This window comes from Lasiosphaeria miniovina, assembly GCF_030549165.1.
Source record: "Lasiosphaeria miniovina strain SMH2392-1A chromosome Unknown B0T26scaffold_3, whole genome shotgun sequence".
NCBI classification, from domain to species: Eukaryota; Fungi; Ascomycota; class Sordariomycetes; order Sordariales; family Lasiosphaeriaceae; genus Lasiosphaeria; species Lasiosphaeria miniovina.
Window position 1 is genome coordinate 2426217 of NW_026848222.1, and position 20604 is coordinate 2446820.

The 20604-nt window shown below is 54.2% G+C and overlaps 6 protein-coding genes across 6 annotated transcripts; 2 read left to right on the forward strand and 4 right to left on the reverse strand.

Annotated features, from left to right (window-relative positions):
• Window positions 1-3653: 3653 nt before the first annotated feature.
• Window positions 3654-4934, forward strand: B0T26DRAFT_674041 (uncharacterized protein; the record flags this gene model as incomplete). Its single annotated transcript, XM_060439668.1, has 2 exons — window positions 3654-3761; window positions 3879-4934. 2 exons carry the CDS (start codon window positions 3654-3656, stop codon window positions 4932-4934), a joined length of 1164 nt encoding a protein of 387 aa, XP_060298245.1.
• Window positions 4935-6790: 1856 nt separating this feature from the next.
• Window positions 6791-9539, reverse strand: B0T26DRAFT_643293 (kinase-like domain-containing protein; the record flags this gene model as incomplete). Its single annotated transcript, XM_060437521.1, has 4 exons — window positions 6791-7197; window positions 7261-7360; window positions 7416-8293; window positions 8357-9539. 4 exons carry the CDS (start codon window positions 9537-9539, stop codon window positions 6791-6793), a joined length of 2568 nt encoding a protein of 855 aa, XP_060298246.1.
• Window positions 9540-10801: 1262 nt separating this feature from the next.
• Window positions 10802-11075, reverse strand: B0T26DRAFT_702243 (uncharacterized protein; the record flags this gene model as incomplete). Its single annotated transcript, XM_060441619.1, has 1 exon — window positions 10802-11075. A coding segment is annotated over one exon (210 nt), but the record flags the coding sequence as incomplete, so codon positions are not given.
• A 2483-nt stretch (window positions 11076-13558) lies between these two features.
• Window positions 13559-15659, reverse strand: B0T26DRAFT_674043 (glycyl-tRNA synthetase-like protein; the record flags this gene model as incomplete). The annotated part of the gene is made up of 3 exons (XM_060439669.1): window positions 13559-13948; window positions 14007-15315; window positions 15370-15659. 3 exons carry the CDS (start codon window positions 15657-15659, stop codon window positions 13559-13561), a joined length of 1989 nt encoding a protein of 662 aa, XP_060298248.1.
• Window positions 15660-16149: 490 nt separating this feature from the next.
• On the forward strand, window positions 16150-17956 carry B0T26DRAFT_702250 (anticodon-binding protein). Its single transcript, XM_060441620.1, has 6 exons — window positions 16150-16892; window positions 16967-17041; window positions 17101-17276; window positions 17336-17462; window positions 17523-17657; window positions 17713-17956. Exons 1-6 carry the CDS (start codon window positions 16229-16231, stop codon window positions 17835-17837), a joined length of 1302 nt encoding a protein of 433 aa, XP_060298249.1. The 5' UTR covers window positions 16150-16228; the 3' UTR covers window positions 17838-17956.
• Window positions 17957-18273: 317 nt separating this feature from the next.
• Window positions 18274-19627, reverse strand: B0T26DRAFT_674045 (triose-phosphate transporter family-domain-containing protein; the record flags this gene model as incomplete). Its single annotated transcript, XM_060439670.1, has 3 exons — window positions 18274-18328; window positions 18423-19243; window positions 19346-19627. 3 exons carry the CDS (start codon window positions 19625-19627, stop codon window positions 18274-18276), a joined length of 1158 nt encoding a protein of 385 aa, XP_060298250.1.
• Between the last annotated feature and the right edge of the window lie 977 nt (window positions 19628-20604).

Genomic DNA, 20604 nt, shown 5'->3' on the forward strand with positions numbered 1-20604 from the left:
CTTCTGGAAGCATTGCCGCCCACCCGACTTTCGTCGATCGACCTAATAATACTCTGTACATACATGCATACATACGGATCATCCAGGGCATGGACGGTGGGCAACACCCTCCCGGAATTGCATGGCTGGTCGCCCTGGGTGGTGTACAATGGATTCCGTACTATATCCTTGGCTCTGCCGAGAATACCTACTTCTCCGCATCTTGGTGTAGCTCTGTAGCCGAGCATGATGTCTGCCTAAGGATCCGAACGGACTCCACAATTGAGCGAAACCTTAGTCCTGACTCTCTACGGATGCCTTATAAGGTGGTGCTGTCTAATATCTGACGGACGCAGCGGGCAGCCATCCTTCCGCACTCAACTAAGTGTAGTTTAGCTCGGGATTATGCTCCAGCAAGCAGCTCAGTCTTCATGCATGCATGGATTGGGATTCGAAAGCCGTCCACACAGCTTTGGACTCGTCGAGCGAAACCTCTCTAAGGCCCAAACATGTTTGGGGAGCGCAACAGTGGAGTTGGGGCTTGTGCACCTGTCTGCCGACACGCACTTGCGAGTTTGCGTAGCCCTTGAGTCTCAATCATGCTCACTGTTCTCAGCATAGATGCCAGGCCACGGCATCGAGCACCTCGCTCGCCTAGCTATTTATTAACAGCCCTTCCAGGCCAATGCCCAGGCCCAGGCCCAGGTCCAGGTCTGGTTCAAAAAAAATCACGTCTCCAAGATGCTGTCCTGCGCGTGAGGGGCGTTCTGGCACAGCACTAGCTTTCGCACAAGCACAGGCACAGGACCATCGCGCCCCCGCATGCTACGCCGGGGCCCGGTACAGTGTCATGTCGTGCTGTGCCATCCCCCTCCCCCTTTTCCCCCGCCGGCGAGAAATTCAAAGCCAATGCCCACCTTGCTCACTATGTGACAATTTAGTCGACGGCGGGAGGTTCGGTATGTGGTGAGAAAGTGCACAACCGCGCGTCGTTGCAGACCGTTCGGAATCCGACACTCGCCCAGTCAGCCCATTAGTGAGCCGGTCAGTCCGCCAATGTTGACAATAGAAGCCAAGTGAAGGGCCTGCAGCTTGTGGATACCTATGCGCGCCTAGTCTGCTTACGACGACGACGCGAACACTCGACAAACTGGCTTGTCTGCCATTGGAGGGATCGAGTCGCCGAAAATGCATAACCCGGCCGGCTGTCGACGTGTTTAAGAAGTGCGGTCACATATTCATGCTCGTGTACCCCGAATACCGCCTCGCCAATCAGTGGGGATGGCGGGCAGGGCAGAAAGGGATCTGCCAAGAAATCTGAAACGGCCCCCCTTGTGGGTGGTGGAATTCCTACGGGCACGCCCCTGAATTGCCAGGGCAGGGAGGCTCACGCCGCTCCGACTGGTCGCCCGCTGTCGATCTCCTTTTGCCAAGCATGCTGGCGGGTCCCGAAAGAAGGGAGGTCGACCCGATCGCTAGCCGCCCAGGGCAGGGCATGGTCCGTGTTTGCCATTCCGAATCACAAGAGGTGGCAAACAGCGTCCCGTCCTTGGACCGGCCTTGCCCTGCAGGCATCATGGTATTAGAAAGCGGCGGCGAGATACAAGCACCCGTGCACAAACAACTCGACTCTCGAGCCTCGTCAGGTCCACGCCAGCCCGGACACCCAAGTTCCACTAACGTCTTCGCCAACGCCAACGCCAACGCCAACGCCAACGTCAACGCCCGCGCCCGCCTCGACGCCAGCGCCAACGCCAACGCCAATGCCGCCCGCTCCAACAACCACTTTCTTTCCTGTTGGCCGCATCTAAGTCCCGGGGGCGGGACCTTGGCTTTCGATTTTCAGACGGGCTGTTGCACTATCTTGTGAAAGCTCAGGTAAGGCAGGTACAGTAGCCAGGTCCAGCGTAGCCGACGGATATGACCACTCCTACCTTAGCTGTCGCATCACCGAGTAAATACCCACATGCCCGACCGCCGAGCAGCTTAGAGCATCCGCCTGAACCCGCATGATCAATGTTATTCGTCCAGGCCGAGGCCCGTCCTCGTCGAACCTTGAGCCAACCGGGCTCCAGGTGAGGAGAAGCGGCAGATGCCAGTCTCGGCTCCGTCGGGGGCGGAATGTATGGGGTTCGACGGCCAACAGCCGACAGCTGCATAATATGATGGCATGGCATGGCATGCGTCGTCAAGGCCGCCCCGGATTTACTTCGTACCTAGCTCCCGGTACGTAAATACCTACACACATCCATATAGCACATAGATCTGCCCTAGACTGCAGCATGCAAACCCCGCCTGTTGGAAAAGCAAAAACTTGGAGCCGAGATTCCTTGATCCCCAACAATCCCTTCGGTAGGTTTATATTGGAAACCAACTGTGCAGTAGTAGTTTGTAGACTAAGGCAACGATAAGAATAAAATCACACGTTATCTCGGGCACTGCTCTGCGTGGTCGGTCCCGTCAGTTTGCCTGTAGAGCCCTTGGCGTCCTTGTGCAGTCGGACTGGCCTTGCAAGGCGGCGCTCTCGAGGAAGACGGCACGGATGGTCTCGATCGGCGAGTAGTTGGGTCCCATGCATCATGGTGATGAAACTTGACGACTCCCAAAAAACCAACTAGGCCTTTTTCGATGTACCTCTAGCGCGAGATACTAATAGACACCTCACAAGCGTTGCGGCAAAAAAAAACCAAAAAAAAAAAAAACCCACATGCCTGGCCGGCACACCAATGCACGTTGGTGGTATTCACACCGAATGAGGAGGGGGAGGGGGTATCTGACAAAAGATGCCTGGCAACTACCTGGCTTAGTAATGTCTCGAACTAAACTAAGAACTACATTGTTCTGTTCAGAGATGTACGTATTAATGGAATCGGGGCCCCTGTCTATCTGTCAACAGAAACAGGCAGGGATTAGCGTTGGCTCGCAAACGACTCGCAGGCAAGCTGTTGGAACCAACCGTCGACAGCTTTCATCAGATCAGACGACGGATACCTACCTGTCTTTACCTTGGCGGAAGATGGAACAATTGAAACATGAAAACGGCAAGGTAGCCACCAAAGGTAGCCCTCTCTGTTGTGGGTTGTTGAGTCGGGGACGTAGGCATCCATGTTTCGATATTTGAGATGCTGATGGGCATCGATCGTATTTGTCAAGCAACACACAAGAAAAAGAGAGAGGCGTATCTAAATTAGGTACTGTACAGAGTACGGGATATGAGTGCCGCTTTTATTGCGGCTATCTTACGTATAAGTCACCCACATCCGAATTCGGACGCAAAACTGAACAAAAACAAAAAGCATTCCTCCCGTAAGGACGTAGGCAAGCACGGATACGTAAGGTAAAGTCGCTCGATAACCTTACGTTAGCACTGAGTAAAAGGGTTACATGCACCTGCCCGCGCTGTGGGTTCTCATTGGCGTAGCCGCTGTACTGTAGCATCGCGCCCCCAAACTCGCCGGGCATGCTTCTTTTTAGCACAAGCTGCCCGCGCATCCAATACTATGCTCGGGGAGAGACGCTGCGGCTGACTGGAGATGCGGCCCTCAGCCAACAACCAGTTGCTCATTCGCACTTGGCATCAACCACGGCCATGCTGCCCCTGTAGAGCTCGGGCATGGCAAAATGAGAACGAGAATGAAAAATCAACAGTAGCACTAATTACATACCTACTCACCATGTCTCCCATGCTGGGCTCGCTGCCTCTGAAGCAGTCGGTGCTCGCGGCGCTTGGCCTCGTGCTCCTGCTGTGGGTCGTGGCATCGCTCACTAGCCCCTATGTCTTTGTAAGTGACCAACTTCCATCCCATGGCATGGCTTGGCAACCCGGCCCCCTTTCACTACCTAGGTATCTACATCCAACGCACGCACCGGCACCAACTAACCGTGATGCGCCCCAACAGGCTACTACGGGGTCTGAGCTGGCCTCGCCTAACCTCGACCGTCAGCTGATAGCCATGACAACAACGACGGCGACGGAGACAGAGACGACGACATCAACGGTGACGGCGACAGTGACGGCGACCGTGGCGACTACGGAAGCCGCGGCCGCCGCACCTCCCACGGCCACCCCATCATCCCACCTAGACGCGTCGTCGCGGCCCCTGGTCCTGTACGCATACTCGGACAAGGCCGACGGCATACCGCTGCAGAACCTCAAGTTCTTCCTCAGCCAGGGCTTGCACGGGGCGGCCGACTTCGTCTTCATCTTCCAGGGCGAGTCCAACGCGAGCGCGCTGGTGCCCGTGGAGAGCCACGCCAACGTGCGCGTGGTGCAGCGCGCCAATACGTGCTACGACCTGGGCGCGTACGGCGAGGTGCTGCGCAAGGACGACCTGTGGAAGCGCTACTCGCGCTTCGTCCTGCTCAACACCAGCCTGCGCGGGCCCTTCATCCCCCACTGGTCCCCGGCTTCGGCCTCGTGCTGGACCGACCTGTTCCTCGACCAGCTGACGGACCGTGTCAAGCTGGTCGGCATGACCGCCAACTGCTGGCCGCGCTTCCACGTGCAGTCCATGATCTGGGCCACCGACAGCGTCGGCATCGACCTGCTACTAAACCCCCCACCATCCACAAACTCGTCGTCCAAGGCAGCGACGGCCGCGGCAGACCAGTTCGGCGACGCGACGCAGCCCGTCGGCCTGGCGGGCTGCTACGACGGCTGGGACGCGGCGGTGCACGCCGAGGTGGGCGCGACGGCGCTGATCCGCGACGCCGGCTACGAGGTCGACGTGATGATGGCGGCGTTCCACGCCAGCGCCAACTACATTGACGAGTGCGACTCGTCGGCCAACGGCGACGTGCTGCGGCCCGGCGCGTACTTTGGCACCGACGTACACCCCTACGAGCTCGTCTTCATGAAGACGAACCGCGGCGTCAACCCCGTCCAGGTCGGCCGGCTCACCGAGTGGCACCTCGCGCGGAATTTGACGAGCTGGGAGACGTGCAAGAGTCGTTGACTATGACGGTGCGGATCACGCCCCGCCTCACTAGGGCCTTGCTTCTTTGTGTGCTGTGCTCCGCATCTTGCGTGCGGTTATCAAGATGGTGACAGTTGTTGTACCACTGTGTAGGGAGCCACGTCGAGTCGGCTTGGCGTTTTGCCTTTCACTGCTGCGAGCGGACGAGGGATCAGAACGATAATTGTAACGAGCTGCCATCCCCGAGGACAGCTGTGAGGTCAGGGCGTCGGTGCAATGGCACCCGTGTTGAAGCAGCATGAGGCCGACTCGGCTGATGAGACGAAATAAGACGAACATAAGGGAGATCGGGACAATTACATGGTCGAGTTTCTGCCATGTGGCGCTGTACGAACAGTTCCGTCCGTCGCTCTTGCGCGTGGGAGAGAGGTTAACGAAGAGGGGCGTGATTGGTTCAAGGGATGACTGGGAGGGAGGACCCCAGGGATGTCCGTATAGTGTTAATATTTGTTTACTGCAAATAAGTAACCGATAAATGTACCTTAGTTTCCCGTACGGATGTATCACACATTACTGTTAACAAAACAGACATCACTGCCATTCCAATCTTTGACTATGGCGATCAGACAGGCATTACATCTTGTCAACATAAGGCCTACCTGGCACTTGCCTACCAGTGCCTGAACTGTTTCCCTCGTGGCATCTCGTCGATAAGTCCCTACCAAGCTTTCCTTGCCGCCTCCTAGTGTTCCTTGATACGGCGTCGCGTCATCCATTCCACAGATGCCACCCAGGCCAACGGCAATCCGTAGAATGCCATTCTCTCATCAGAGGAAACACTCGCTGTATCCGTACTGGAAGTAGATAGGTGCGTCAGCATCAAGGGTCCGTCTTCCGTCTTCTAACCAGACCGTTCATAAGCATAGTGCAGCTCAGCAGTATCGAACGCACAGTATACCAAGCCCGCCAACACAAGCAACAGCAGTAGGAAACACGGATGTGAAAGCAAAGAGGGGAGAAACATTTGGTGCGTTTTATGTGCTCTGGGCGAAAACTTTGATCTTGCATGGCGGTGGTAAGAGTAGTGCCGTTCAATTGTTTGACTTTTTGCTGTACCGCGGCAAATGCCTGTGTTAACCGGGTTTGGGCCGTTTCACTTTCGTGATAAATCTAACTGTGGAAGTCCCTTTTTAAGGCAAGCCTTTTTTGAAGCAGAGGAAATATAACACAAAGAGGGGAGAAAGGGAGAGTTATTCTCGTCCGGCTCCTTCTACTTCGTGTCAACCGGGACGAACACAGCAAAGGAAGGCACCAGCTATAATCACTGCCCTCCGTCCCCTATGATCGTCAAGCCTGCGATATATATAGAGACGGGGCATTCTAGTGACCAGGTCGGAGACACAGCGTGCTAACACAATTTTCATTTCCCTCAGGCTCCTCCCTCAGGCTCCTCCCTCCATGCTATGTAGAGCGCGGCTATAGGTAGTTCAATAGTAGGGCCCTGGTCAAAGAGACGCAAACAGCATAAGAGAAGAAAACAAAAGGTTTAACAGTTGCACACAAACGCGCGCCTGCCTGCCTCCCGCAACTTAAACCCTGTATCAAAACCATATAACGCCATGGATTTCCCTTTATTTAGCAGCCAAAGAGAACGCGAGAAGAAAACAAGACAAGACAGCAAAAAAATAATAATATGCTTGCTCCCGACCCGCAAACCTTTGTCAAATCCGTCTCCCACCGTCTCCCAGCGCAGAAGCTTCCGCTTCCACTTCCCCTTTGATGCCAAAGACATCCAAAATGGCATCTCCAATTCATCAGCCCCCAAGCCTCCCCATTTATCACCGTCCCATCCGGGCATTACAACTGCCTGGGTGGCTATGCAATCTCGAGCATGTCTATTTGGCCCCCTTGAACGAAAGAAGCTCCGCAAGACTCGCCTGCGGGCAGCCGTGTTTGAGGAAGTCGTGCTGCAGCAGCTCTTCTGCTGAGGCGCGGCTCTTCACATCTACACACAGGCAGACTGAAAGAAAAGCCTTGAGCTCCTTACTGAGCTTCTCGGGCTTCTTGAGGCGCGGCGTTCCATTGGTGGCGATCAAGTAGAGGGCCTTGAGCGGCTCTTCGTTCAGGTATGGCGGCTCTGACTCGATCATCTCAATGGCCATGATTCCAAGAGACCAGATATCGACCTTTGGACCGTATTCCTTTTGCTTGACTACCTCGGGAGCCATCCAGTAGGGTGTACCGACCATAGTAGCCCGCTTCGACTTAGCCTCCGTGAGCTTGGCGCAGAAACCAAAGTCAGCTGGAACAGAGTTAGCATTGCTTTGGCCCACGACGGAGAGTCGCTGGAGAGAGCTTGACTTACTGATTTTGACGTTTCCGCGAGCATCTAGAAGGACATTGTCGCTCTTGATATCGCGATGGATGATTTTTTGCGAGTGGAGATGGTCGAGACCCTGGCATGTCTGTTCACTGGATTAGCCACCGTGTCAGAAACAAAGTGCTGGAAAAAGAACGTACCTCGAGGCAAATCGTGGAAATCTGTTCCTCGGTAATGATGGGGTTGTTCTCGATGACATCAGTTAGGGCGCCACCCTCCATATACTCCATGACCACCCAGAGTTCCGTGTTGTTGTTTCTCAGGAACGCGTCGAGGAAGTTGACGATATTCGGGTGCTTATTTTCCTTCATGACCAAAATTTCGTTGACAATTAGTTCCTTGCGCGGCTGGTGCGCGAGATCCATTTGCTTGATGGCAACCTTGTCATTGCCACGGGGAGCCCCAGGGTTAGACATGTTAACTTTGGCAACGTAGACGGATCCCGACGCGCCCTGACCAATCTTTTTCTGCTTCGAATACAGTGTAAGAGGATCGGTCGGCGACACGACCTTCTTCAGCTTCGCCATTACTTCGCTCTCCGTCATGGTTGACATGCGAACATCCTGCTTCCGCTCTGTCGGGGAAGGCTTTGACGTTAAAGCAGCCTCAGCAGCCTTCACGGCGTCTGGTGATGGTATAGGCTTGGCTACATTGAGAGGCTTCACAGGCGCCGGTAGCCGTGACGGCTGCACTTGAGGTGATCCGTTTGCAGACCGCGGAGACGATGTTGCCCCGTTGGGGTATCGTAGAGAGGGGGAGGCTACGCCGTTGACTTGATTAGGTTGCGGAGACTTCTGGGACAGTGCCGGAGACACGACATCGCGCATCAGAGGAGAGTTGGACTGTTGCGCCATCTGAGGGCTACGAGACGACGAGACACCAGTGCCCACTGGCGGGGAGGGAGCGGGCCTTTGCGCCCTGAGACTCTGAGCCGGTTGCGCCTTGGGTGCTGGCGGAGCAGCTCGACTTGGATTAAACCTATCTCCAGCATTTGGAGGGCTTGTGAAGCCACCTGTTGCTGGGCTCGAGTAACCTCCTGCTGCAGGGCTGGAATAACCTGCTGTCTGGGGGTTAGAGAAACCGCCAATCTCTTGCTGGGCCTGTGGTGTCCGCGTCTTGGGGAGGGACGCATTATATTCTTCCAACTCTCGACGCGCTTGTTGCTCCTCCGCCTCTCTCTGCCGATCCTGCTCTCTCATCCGCTGCTCCTCCCGGCTACGCTCAGTCGGAATGTAGGCTGGCGACAGGTCATGGAGCTGCATCTCTGCGCGTTGTTGCGCCTCGGTTGGCGATGGCCAGCGAAACTCGTTGGCCGGAGGCTGAGGAGACGGATTCTGCGTGTAATTGCTGGGATTCCGCTGCATCTGCTGCATCTGCTGCATCTGCTGCATCTGTTGCATGGATTGCATAGACTGCATCGGTTGCACAGGGGGTCGCGGCGGCGCAACAGAGTTGCCGCCAGCATAGCCCAACTGTTGCATTTGAAGACTGGTCGCACTGCTCCCCGGCGTGTTTGTGGGGCTGATGTCCTGGGCCTCCTTCTCGGCCCGTTTCGTGAGATCAGAGTAAAAATCGAGAACCTCAAACACCGCTTGGGGATTCCTCTCATAGTCCTCGGCGGTGATGGCTGAGGACTTCAAGAGCTTAGCCCACTCTGGAGGCAATCCGACGAAGTCGCCGGTCTTGGGATCAAATCCAACATGGACGGCATGTGAGAAGTTTGTCGGATTGCTCACACCGCAAGTGGAACGAGCATAGATGAGATCAACCCACTCATAGAGTTCGTCATCAGCCTTGACGCGAATCTGAAGCGTCTTGATGCCCCTGTCCTCGTCATCGCCGGTCGTTGCTCCAGATCCGCCGTCAGTCCTTCTCTTGATTTCAAAGATGGCGCCTATGGCTTCAACTCGTCCAACGTGGATAACCTCTTTCAGGCTCAGCTGGTATGAGACTTTGGTACCCTCATCTTTGTGAAAATCCAGGGTGTTTTGGCGCAAAATTAGATATCTGTTTTTCCAGAGGCTGAACAGACCCCCGGTCTCTTTCACCTGCGCCGGCCCTTGCTTGATTATGGCGAGACCGCCTGAGCCGTCCGTCTTGGAGTTCTGGCGCGCGATGGGAAGGGCAATGGTGGATCCACTGTACGTGCTAGTCGCAGGAGAGGCAAGGCTCATGCTCGACATGCTCCCAGGAAGATTTATGTTGGGCGTTAGGCCGAGGCGAGGCCGTTCTGCGGGTGGGCGTGGCGCAGGACCGGGATTCATGAATTGCCCAGCCGAGTAGACACTAGCGAACAGGACGTATTAGCATTTGTTGGCATTATCTTGGTGACACAAATGGAGAAGAGCGAGAGCACGCTAGAGCGCGGGGAGACACTCGAGGGGGGACTCGAGTGGGGGACGCCGTCAATGACGGCGAAACCGAACAAGAGCACTTCTACCATGCCACGATGCAGGTCTCTCTGATTTCCGACTCCAACTAAAGACGGTGGAAAGAGAGGGATGGTCATTCATACCTATTCTGCGTCGCCATGTTGGCGGTATTGATGAACCAATTACTAGTAGTCGTATGGGGTATGGATGTATTTTGTCGTGTAACTGATCAGAGCGGGGGGTAGAGACTCGGGGCGGGAGCCTTGTGGCGTTGATGTCTCTGATGATGAAAGGTGAGTATAGATATGTGACTACGCAGCTAACCAAAACGTACGCACCGAAATCGAGCGTGGTACACGGCGGGTTGAGTCCCAAACCCGGTGACCGCGACTCGCAATGCGAGAAGGGAGGATCTAGGGACGAAACTGGCGACTTTCGACACGTGGGTGGGCGCTCCAAGTGTAGATGGGAGAGGCTAGGTCAATCGAAGGCAGCGATCGAGCCGATCGCTGGAAAATTATCGAAGCGGCCGGCGGTCGGCTCAGGCGCGGACGAACGACTCAGGCGAATGTGACGACAACATGGGGATTCGTCGTGACGAAATGCCTTGGCGGATCGCAAAAGGAGACAGTTGCAGGCAGGCTGCAAGGAGGCTGCCCACGATGTGACCGGGGTGATGGCGGTCAACGAAGGGCTGCTCAGTTCCTCGACGTGATGTGCGGTGATGCGAGGGGACGCTCGACGTGCGGGACACAGCACAGCGGCGGTAGTAGAAGGGCGAAAACGCAGGGTGCAAGAACCGCACTCGGACAAGTGAGGCAGAGGCAAGGTCGGTCCTCAGCTGTGGTGCGAGGGAAGGATTGGCGATGAGGGCTCCAGGCGGTTAGGGGGATGACAAAGAAGGGGTGTGAAGTGCTGGGATGCACTCGACTAGGTTGCTCGTGGCCTGCGAATCTCAGGACAGACACTGGCTGGTCAAGTGGGCCGGCCACTGGAGGTTCGACGGCAACTGGACCGTGTGGGAATGGGAAGTACAGGGGTCTGGCACGATGAGGGGTAAGAGCGCGCTCTGTCCGGGCCATTTGGTGTGGGTGCCGTTTGGTTTTTTTAAGCTCCCCTAGGTTGGCCTAGCGATGTACGAAGCCCATGGCCCGGAAAGCGTGTGGCAGCCAAGTACCGCCTTAGCCCTACTAACCAAGCCCGTCGCTGGCTCAAGGCTCAACGAGGCGACCAAAGGAGATTGGGTGCTTCAAGCGCGAACCTAGCCCGAGCACCGCAGGTTTGAGATGCTGGAAGAGTTGGTAAAGGGGCTCTCTCTAACCCCAATTCTGCTGTATTTCGCACTTTGGTTTGGGTTGGTGATGTCTTTGAATGCAGGCTTGAATGTCTCGAAACGGCTTCCCGTTTGGAGATCCCGTCTGGTGGCTGGTCCGTTTTGCATCTATACTGTATTGCACTTACATACTGTATATATTGTACGACTCCTACTTTACTCTTGTATTGAGCGCCTACCCAAGTTATGTATAGTACGGCGTCTGCGTCTGCATCTGCGTCTGCAAAGCTGCCAAGACAGTATCACAGACATATCTGGAGGATGATCACTGCACAGCCGGATCCATCGTCTTTGGTGGAGGGGGGCTTGATGCACTTTCAACAATCCACGAGCAAACAAATGCGCTTGGTACACCTTGACATGACATAAACTCCTTCTACCAGACCTTACCTACCTGACCTGAGTAGGAGGCTGCAATCCGGCCTGGTCTAACTCAAGTTAGCGCGATACTGCGAGCCTATAACTTTCCGACTTTCCTACCTCATCTCGAGGGAATAGGGTAGCAAAGTGCGTGTGGTTTAAGAGTAAAGAGATATCGACGAAAGGAATTTTTATTTCGCATGGCCTTGCTCATTAATTCAGGGCCCTTTTCTGTCTGAAATAGGTATTTATATTATCGAGTTAGCAATTGACTGGAATGTGGCATTCCAGAACGTTTCACATCTGGCCCGATGCAAAACATGTGCCTATTCAGACTTGGCAGAGACGGGATGGACCAAACGGCATCCAAATATTTAGGTACGTAGTAATGTATACCGTGACATAACTAACGACTGTTCTTATGGCTTATATCGTGTCCTCCATCACTAGGCTGGTTAAAAATACTGAAGCTGGAGCGCAGATGGGAATGGATGTTTTGGCGTTGCAAATCCCGGAAGGCTGTGCAGAAACGATCTGTCGGCGTCCAATACCAGCGGGCCGGCTGCTTGGCCAAGGGTTCACGCCGTGCCGGAACTCCCACGTCGCATGTACGGACACCCTGTCAGTGAAATGCCCAGCTATGGACTCCCCAATCCTCTCCGCGTAAAGAGCAAGCGGGCAGCAAGAAGAGTACTAGGGGGAAGAGGTGCCTAGCCCGCATTGTTGGACGAGAGAAGAAGGGCATTGAATCGGCTTGAACGCTACCGCGATTCATTATTTATTTGACCATAGCTCACAAAACAGACAGATCAGGCAACGTTTCGAGGACAGCAGGGTACAGGCCTCCACGGTGGCAAAATACCATCTGTGACAAGATCCGTGCAAGTTTGGAAACAGCCGCTAGCTGTCTAGAAAAGGGGGTGGGCGGGGAGACAAGAAAATGTGGGGGAAGGCCCGGAAGGGTTTGAGGGAGGAGCAACCTTCTCTGGAAAGGTCTGGGTCCCTTCCGCTTCTAGACCTTCGCAGCCCGTCCTCGCTGCAGCCCGCTCTCGCTGGCCAACCCCAGCCCACCAACCAAACGACGACTCTTGGCTTACACTGTGTAGTACGCACCCATTGGTCATGTCCTCATCGGAGAACGGAATCTTACTCATTTCCATTAGTTTATCTTTTCGGCCGCCCAACTGCCTATGCCGATCCCACGCGATGATATGCGCTCTGGTAACTGGCCTGCGGGAAGGTTAAGCAAATAAGGAAAGGCATGAGGCGGATGCTCGTGCTGCATGTCGTCTCTGCGCGGCTAAAAACTCACTGTGCGGCTAGCTGCCGATCTGCGTTCCAACAGCCTTGACGGCATCTCAGGTTGTGCCCCCTTCAAGTGTCTTACAACGTCAACGATGGGTCCATCTTATTAGAAATCTCATCTTCCAACTGCAGTTCTTTCCGCCATCTTTGATGATTCGTGACCCACCCAGTGAGTAAGTGGCCAAGAGATGTGTCAGCGAGTCTGCTTCCAAGGCCATGTTGGAGGCCAGCTCGTCATCATGGTCGTCTTTTGCTTGCTCTGAAACGGAGGTATGCCTCTTCCTCTTGAGGCGCGACGTTGGCGCCAGGGGCAACGTTGTAGGATCTTGGCTGCCTTGTTAGCGCAGAGCATCAGCCTTACAGTGGAGTGGGTTATAGAAGGTGGTCTCGCACGTGGAAGGATCATCCAGCAAAAGTACGGAAGACGTACCGTAACGAAGAAAAACAACGGGTGGCCCAGATGACAAACTGTGAATTCGTCACCCAGGCGTTTTGCAACTTCAAGTGGCCAACCCCAGTGCATGTGAAATCTTGCAGAAATTGCTCGTTTCACAGAGTCATGACTGAGGTGCGCGGGAACCGGGCGGTCTTAGACGATCCGTCAAGCTTAACAGAAGACGCATTCTTGACGAAATCAAAATATCTTTTGCGCATTTCTTTTGACATACTGAGCGATCTATGACGAAGCGTAACACAGATGCTAAGATCGCAGAAATCATATAGACTCGATGAAACCCAGAGATGCGGATGGTTGGCAGCTGCAAAACCTCGTCTATTACTCCTTTTGCCTGTTTCTAAATAAACACAGGGTTACGACGGCCAACGTTTCGCTAAACTTTCTCTCCCGCGACTCCACTTTGAAGGCCATTGACATGTGCCAATGACGTCTTTTGCATATCCATCTCGCTCAGCATCAGCGGACTTCAAGCTCTTGAGCCTCGAAAACCGGCAGTTCGGACTCAATATCGCGCCATGATTTGGCGCCGTTTACAAGTGACTGTATGGCGGCAATGATCTTGTCTTCGTCGGCGCGGACTTGGTGTGTGCTGTCTCGTTCGCGCAGAGTAACGCTGCCATCCTTCACAGTCTGGAAGTCGATGGTGATGCCAAATGGCGTACCGAGCTCGTCATTTCTGCTATACCGCTTGCCGATCGACGCCGAGGAATCATCCACACGGCTTGAGATGCCAACGGCTCGGAGCTTTTGGGATAGCTTGCGTGTGAATGGCCCGAACTCCTGGTTCGTGGAAAGAGTTACAATAAGGACCTTGGTCGGGGCCACAGCAGGAGGGAATGAGAGTACCTGCGGTTTTGTCAGCTGTGTTTGGGGTTCAAGGGTTCAAGCATGACTGGCCACTCACACCACGCGCCTCGTCGCCACCATCGCTTGCCCGGGTCCAGTAGTTATGCTCAATCAATGAGTATAGTATCCGCCCGATACCGAACGACGGCTCGATGACATTGGGCGTATATTCTCGGATGTTCTCTGTCCTCTTGCGGAATTCGAGGGCTAGCAGGTCTTTGCTAACTTCGACCTTGCCTTCACTGACTCCAGGGACATCAATGACAACTTTGCCGTTCTGCTCCATCTCCTTGGCCAACGTTTCACGCTGCTCCTGGCTCGTCGCCAGGATAGCGGCCTCGATTGTCTTGCCGTCCTTTTTATAGAACGGGCCAAACTTCTTCTTCTCAATAACCGTCTCCCACTCCTCAATGATCTTGGGCTCATCCAGACGTTCGCGCACAATTAGCGGCGCGCCAGTCTTCTTGGCGTGGACGGTCAAGTCGTACGCACTCCTGTCAGCACAGCCAACGCACTCGACCCAGCCAGTTGACGTCAAGAGCTCAGCATCCCAGCAATCGCAGGCGTAGTGGGCCATCTCGTTCGCCATATGCTGCCGGAAACGGATCTTTGACTGATCAATCCCGAGCTTCTCGAGGAAGAGATGAATTCGGGCCAAAAAGTAGCCAAGCGTCTCGTTATCGACAAGGCCATCCTTGACGGCCTTCCCGACTGTCATCTTTTTGACGGAAGTCTGTCCGGAGAGTTGTGTGTGGCGATCGAGAAGCACGAGTTCAATATCTTCAACTTCATGGAATCGGCTGTGCTTCTTGTGGCCCTCAGGGTCAACGTAATGCTCGATCTCGGCCATTAGGAACTCGCGAACACGGAGGAGGCCAGCCCTGGGCGAGATCTCGTTTCTGTAAGACTTTCCGATAGAAGCCGAGGCGAAAGGCATATTGCCCGTGTTGAACTCTAGCAGCTTAGCGAAGTTAAGAAATTGGCCCTGAGCAGTCTCGGGTCGGAGATATCCGGCAAGATTGCTACTCGGACCAATCGATGTCTGGAACATGAGGTTGAAGGCAACCGGAGGGGTAGGCAGGACTCCTGTAGCCGGGTTCTTCAAGTCGTACTTGATGATAAGTTCGCCGAGCTGCTCGCCATTGTAATTGTCGATTTGCGCCAGAATCTCCTCGTACTCCTTGACAACAGCGTCGCCCAGCTTGATTGCCTCCTGGCCCTTGGTCTTCTTCTTCTTCTTCTTAGGGTCGACCTCCTTCTCCTCAATCTTCTCGCCGCGGGCTTCCTTGTCGCCCTTTAGCCTCGACTCAAGGACGTCCTCGACAAAGTGATCGGCCCGGAGGATTTCCCCGTTCTTGGGATCTTTGCTATTGAAATTTAGCTACTAGAATTCTCATAAATGAGGCGGCACGAGAACTAACCACATCCAATCCGCGAATTTGTCAACGTGTCCACTGGTCTTGAGAACCTCATGGGGGGTTAGGACGGTGCAGTCGACTTCAAGCATATCCTCCTCGAGAACGAAGTGCTTCCTCCAGATGTCAATGATGTTCGCCTGCAGGGCACAACCCGGCGGGCCATAATCGTAGAGACCCGACACGCCGCCGTAGATTTCAAACGAAGGGGTATAGAACATGCGCCGCCGGAGCATGGATTCAAGAACCGCCTTGTCCAAGGGCTGGCCCTTGAGCGTGGTGGCTGTCGTGGTCATCTTGATTTTGTGTTTTTTGTGTTTGCTGATGATGAAGCGACTGTAGGATGTGGAGGCTGAGAATTGGCGGATCGAAAAAGCCCTTGTGGTCGCGACGTTGCGGAGGTTGAATACTTTTCCACAAAGAAGTGATGCGATCGCGGGGATGTGTGGGAGTGGCTTCATTGATGGCTCAGAATTCTGCCCAACCAGGTGAGTCACAGCCTTTACAGGTACTCTAAGTTAACGAGAAAGCTTTTATCCGAGTGTGGGCTCTTTTTTTCAGTGCCACTGTAGCTGAGACGACGGAGCCTAGAGCTGCCTTGTGCATGAGGGGGGGACGCTGCAGCTCCTCTTTGACTCCAGCTTATCACCCAAGAGCGAAATGTCCTAAAGTTATATTCAACTATCCAGTATTGATGCCCCTCACTTCCTCTCGATACTGGAATATCAAAAAGTCAATGAGGGGCCCTGCAACCATGCGCTCGAGCCAGATCCTTGCTATCTAATTGCGACTAAGAAAAAATTTCACGAGTCCTTGCATTTCCATCACCACCTTTGGACATCTAAAAGCCGGAAATCTGACAACAATGAGCTCTCATCAGAAAGGGAAGCCATCCTCCGGAGGCTCTCTCTCTCTGAGAACCTCGAATAAACTGAGGCGGAAGTCTCTTCATGTCACGCAGAAAAAGGAGGCCAACAAATCCCGCCACGAGGAACGGCACCGACGGCGCAAAGAAGAGGCCAAGGACCCCGAGTTGAGAAGGGTACGGCTCGAGAACAATCAGCCGGCTAGCATCGATAAGAAGAGAATATGGGACGATGGCGACGATGACAGTCTTGGCGCAGTCGTAAACGTTGCCCAATTGAAACGTCGACGTCTCGAAGAAGCCGAGGCTACGGCGGCGAGAGAGGCCGACGGGATCCAAGATAACCTATCCGACGACAACGATGACGACGTTGATAGCATGCTTGGGTCTGACGACGAGCCTAAACCCGACGGAGAGGATGGGGAGGACGAGGAAGACGATGCAAAGACAGAGCGGGATCAAAGCCGGCGGGTGCAACGGACCCCGAGCCTTGCTCCATCGACGGCTTCAACGAATCTAGACCTGACCCCAGATTCTTTGGCGACAGAGTTCAAGCATCTCTTTGCCGAAGAGCCCTCGCAGTTTCCGAAGATATTGGTAACAACTGGAATTAATGCAACCATACACAAGGAGGCGCAAGACATTGCCGAACTCTTCCCCAATAGTAAGCATTCTTCCCAATTACGGTTGAAATCTTGGGCGAGAGAATGTCTTGATCAAAAGTTAACACACCACTAGCTACCTACATTAGGCGAAGCGCACATTTTCATTCGCACAAGTACAGCGTCAGGGAGATCGCCAAGTTTGCCAAGAGTCAGTTTGCTGCTGTCGACCCCCTTTGCCCCGGGCTCTGCTAATGCGTATCCCTCTAGACCGAGGTTTCACGGCCCTTGTCGTTGTCCACGAGGATCTGAAAAAGCCAAGTCAACTTACAATCTGCCACTTGAACTCCGAGGCATCTACACTTGGCCCGACTCTTACGTACACTATCCGGGGATATCAACCTGGAAAGAGTCTTCTTGGCCATGGAAACCCAACAAACCATTACGTGAGACTCTCCTCTCTCTAACTTGCTCAATAATACCGGGTAACTGACAACTTCTACAGCCTGAGCTCCTTCTCAACGGCTTTCAGACACCTTTGGGTCTTCTTGCCGCCAAATCTCTGTACACCCTTTTCCCCGCCAAGCCGGAGCTTGGTGGCAGACAAGTTGTAACGTTGCACAATCAACGCGGTATGCGGCCCCACTTTGGTCCTCTACGAATACAAACACTAACTGCATGTTGGTATCCAGATTACATCTTTGTCCGCCGGCATAGATACGTTTTCCGTGAGGCTCGACCAACCGAGAAGAACGTTGTGGGAGCCGATGGTAAGGAGCTGGAGGGGCTTCAGGGCATCCGTGCCGGCCTCCAAGAGATTGGACCCAGTAGGAATCCCTTTTTCTGCCTAACTTTTGTTAAAAATGCTAATAACTGTGACAGGAATGACCTTGAAACTTCGCAGAGTAGACAAGGGGATAGGAAGGGCAGGCAGCGAGGGCGAGGATGCTCTTAAGTGGGAGTGGAAAGCCAAGATGGAGAAGAAGAGAACACGGTTCAATCTTTAGTTGGCCTTACGCCATATCCAGGCAATTCCTAGAGAGAAGCAAAATTAGATACCCTTCACGGATTTCGATGCATCCGTACTACTGAAGGACAACTTGACATTGATGATGCATCGCAGACAGGCTTTCAAGACCACGAAAACTGCTTTTATTACACGTATACTCCGTACTCCTTGACACAGCCGTAGCGTGCTCCAAGATGAAAATCCCAGTGACATCCCTACAAGGCAATTTGACAGGAACTATACAAAAAGAAAAAACCCCCAGATAACCCCCTTGAAACAACGAAGGAACAATCCACGATTTGGCTCTATTACATGGTATCCAAGAACGCCTTAAAGCCGGTAGGCTTGCCGAGCCCCCCAAAAAAGGAAAAAAACAAAACAAGAAACACATTTAAACAACGCTACTTTATGCACTGATATTTCGAGATTTGTCGTCATCTGGCTTGGGAAGCCTCTCTGAGTTTTTCTCGGAGCATGACAATGGAGTAGCTAGATGATGAAAGCGTTAGTGTTCACGCCGCCATTTTGCTTTTCTTGGTTGCCCCCAGTTGGAGTTGGGGCAGGTAGATCCGGAGAAACTTACGCGATAATGCCCCCTACGGCAACGAAGACGCCTAGCACGGCCTTGTCGCCGATGGCGCGGCCTGAAATCATCCACCCGAGCGCGACAATGGTGCATGTCTTGACGTGGCCCACAACCGTACTAGAGACGGGGCCAGTCTGGGCGATGATGAAAAACTGCGAGATGTTGATTAGGGAGGCGAAGCCGCCGCTCATGAGAATCATGAGCCAGCGCTCAGCTTTGACGCTGGTCCAGATGGGGAACGTGTCCACGAAAGGTATGACATAGAGCAGCAGGATGGCGGACACGGGGGCCTGGTTGTAGAGCAACTGCATGCTCGACATTTTGAGCTTGCGGTGGTAGCTGGCGATCCAGACCGTGTAGAGGGACGAGGCGAAGATGCCGGCGAAGGCAAAGGCCACGCCCAGCGGCGACGTCGTCTGGATGTTCGCGTTGCCGTTGGGCTGCGAGTCAAAGTACGACACCATGCCCACGCCGAGACAGGCGGGCACCAGGGAGATAAGAGCGTCGCGCGGCAGCGTCGCCTTGTAGAGCACAAAGTTCATGGCGGCGACGGTGGGCGTCAGCAGGATCCGCGCGACCTGGTAGAAGGTGACGCTCGAGAAGGCGAGCGATAGGTTCGGTAGGATCACATTGAGCGACATGGCCACCGATAGCGGTATGATGTCCCCCAGCGATGTTCTCCGCGGCACAAAGAAGGCGAACCTGGGCCCCGAGATGATGAACAGTGTGAGCCATGTGATGAAGAAGTGGAAGGCTGCGAACGTGAGCTGGACGAGCTTAAGTGAAGGGTCCGTGAAGATGGCTTTGTTGGTGAACACCTGTTTTTTATCGAGCAGAATTAGCAACTCGCCCTCGGCTTTCGATGGGGAGGGAGGCAGAGAGGGAGGGGTTCACGACGAAAGGAAACCCAGAGTTCGTACAATTCCAATTGTCGCGAGCGTATTGATGGCCATCCATGCTAGCGACGAAGCGAGCGAAGTGCTCGGCGGACTTGTCTCATGCTGAGGTTCTGCTTCCTTGGGAATTAAACCGTCTTCTTCGCCGTTCCGTGTATCTAGTTCCCCGGGCGGCACCCTCAGCTTCTCCTCATCGCCTTCTCGTGTTCGATCGAGGCGTGCAAGTTTATCGTCGTCGTCGAAGGTCGGCGTGTCGGGGGAAGATGACGAAAAGGAACCGGCCCGTTCCCTATGCTCCGTAGACATGGCGCAAACTTTCCCACACTGGAAAGGCTGTGTCGTGGTCGGGCGCGCGCGAACGGTGAAACCTTAAAAGTATGCACAGCGGGCACCTCAGTAGGGTACCTGACGGGTCGTCGCTAGGTCGCTCGCTGCTCGATCGCAGAATGACTGGCGCTTTTAGATCCTCACCGACGAGTTGGGCGTAGGTGAGCCGATGCCCTACTAACTTTGCCGGCTCCGGGAAAAAAGGCACGAGGAAGAGCAAGGAGCCAACCCCGGGTCTTGTCCGCGTGTAACACAGCCCGTTTTTACCAGCCGCACCTAAATGGCAGCCAATGCGAATTTGAACCACACTAGACTAGGCAGGGCAGGGCAGGGCGGTCGGTGGTGCTGTTGTCAATTTGCGCATATGGATTATGTATGTATTGTTTATGTACTGCACCGCACCGCGCCACTGAGAGCTGAGAACAAGGGATGACGATCCCGCCGGACTTTGACCTCCCATCTGTCCTAAATAGGAGTTGGGGTGCCTTCTGTGGCTGGCTTATGGAAACAGAACCATTGGCCTGGCCTGGCCTGGCTGCTGCTCCCTTCGTGCTTGCACATTGTCTCTCCTCGTCGCATTTTAACTGCCCGAGGTGTTCAGTGCCGTGTTTAATAAACATTAGGATTGTCAGTCGCATTTGTTGGCGCTCATTTCACGCACGCGACTGAGGTGAGCTTGGCTGATTTACCTTCTGGTAGGTAATCTTTCGGCTGGTATTCCGTAGGGGTATTTGCGTAGCGTTGAGGGGCATTACACAGAGCAATTTTGAATTTCGAATTTCGGTCCGTGGTTCTTCGAGTGTTCGAAAGTATTGAAACCCACGGGCCTGAAATACGGGCCTCGTTGGTTACATGGACCCGCCTAACTCGAGCGCCCGGGCAGGAATGGAGCCTCCACGGAACCTCCACTGACAGCAAGAGCCTCAGCTCCTAACGCAACGGAGACGGGGTATCCA

What these genes read in the sequence shown, in the direction of transcription:
- B0T26DRAFT_702250 (XM_060441620.1), top strand. Translation starts at nt 16,229, where the DNA reads ATGAGCTCTCATCAGAAAGGGAAGCCATCCTCCGGAGGCTCTCTCTCT. An exon ending in GATCGCCAAGTTTGCCAAGA is followed by an intron (nt 17,042 to 17,100) that starts GTCAGTTTGCTG and finishes GTATCCCTCTAG; the next exon opens with ACCGAGGTTTCACGGCCCTT. An exon ending in AACGTTGCACAATCAACGCG is followed by an intron (nt 17,463 to 17,522) that starts GTATGCGGCCCC and finishes GTTGGTATCCAG; the next exon opens with ATTACATCTTTGTCCGCCGG.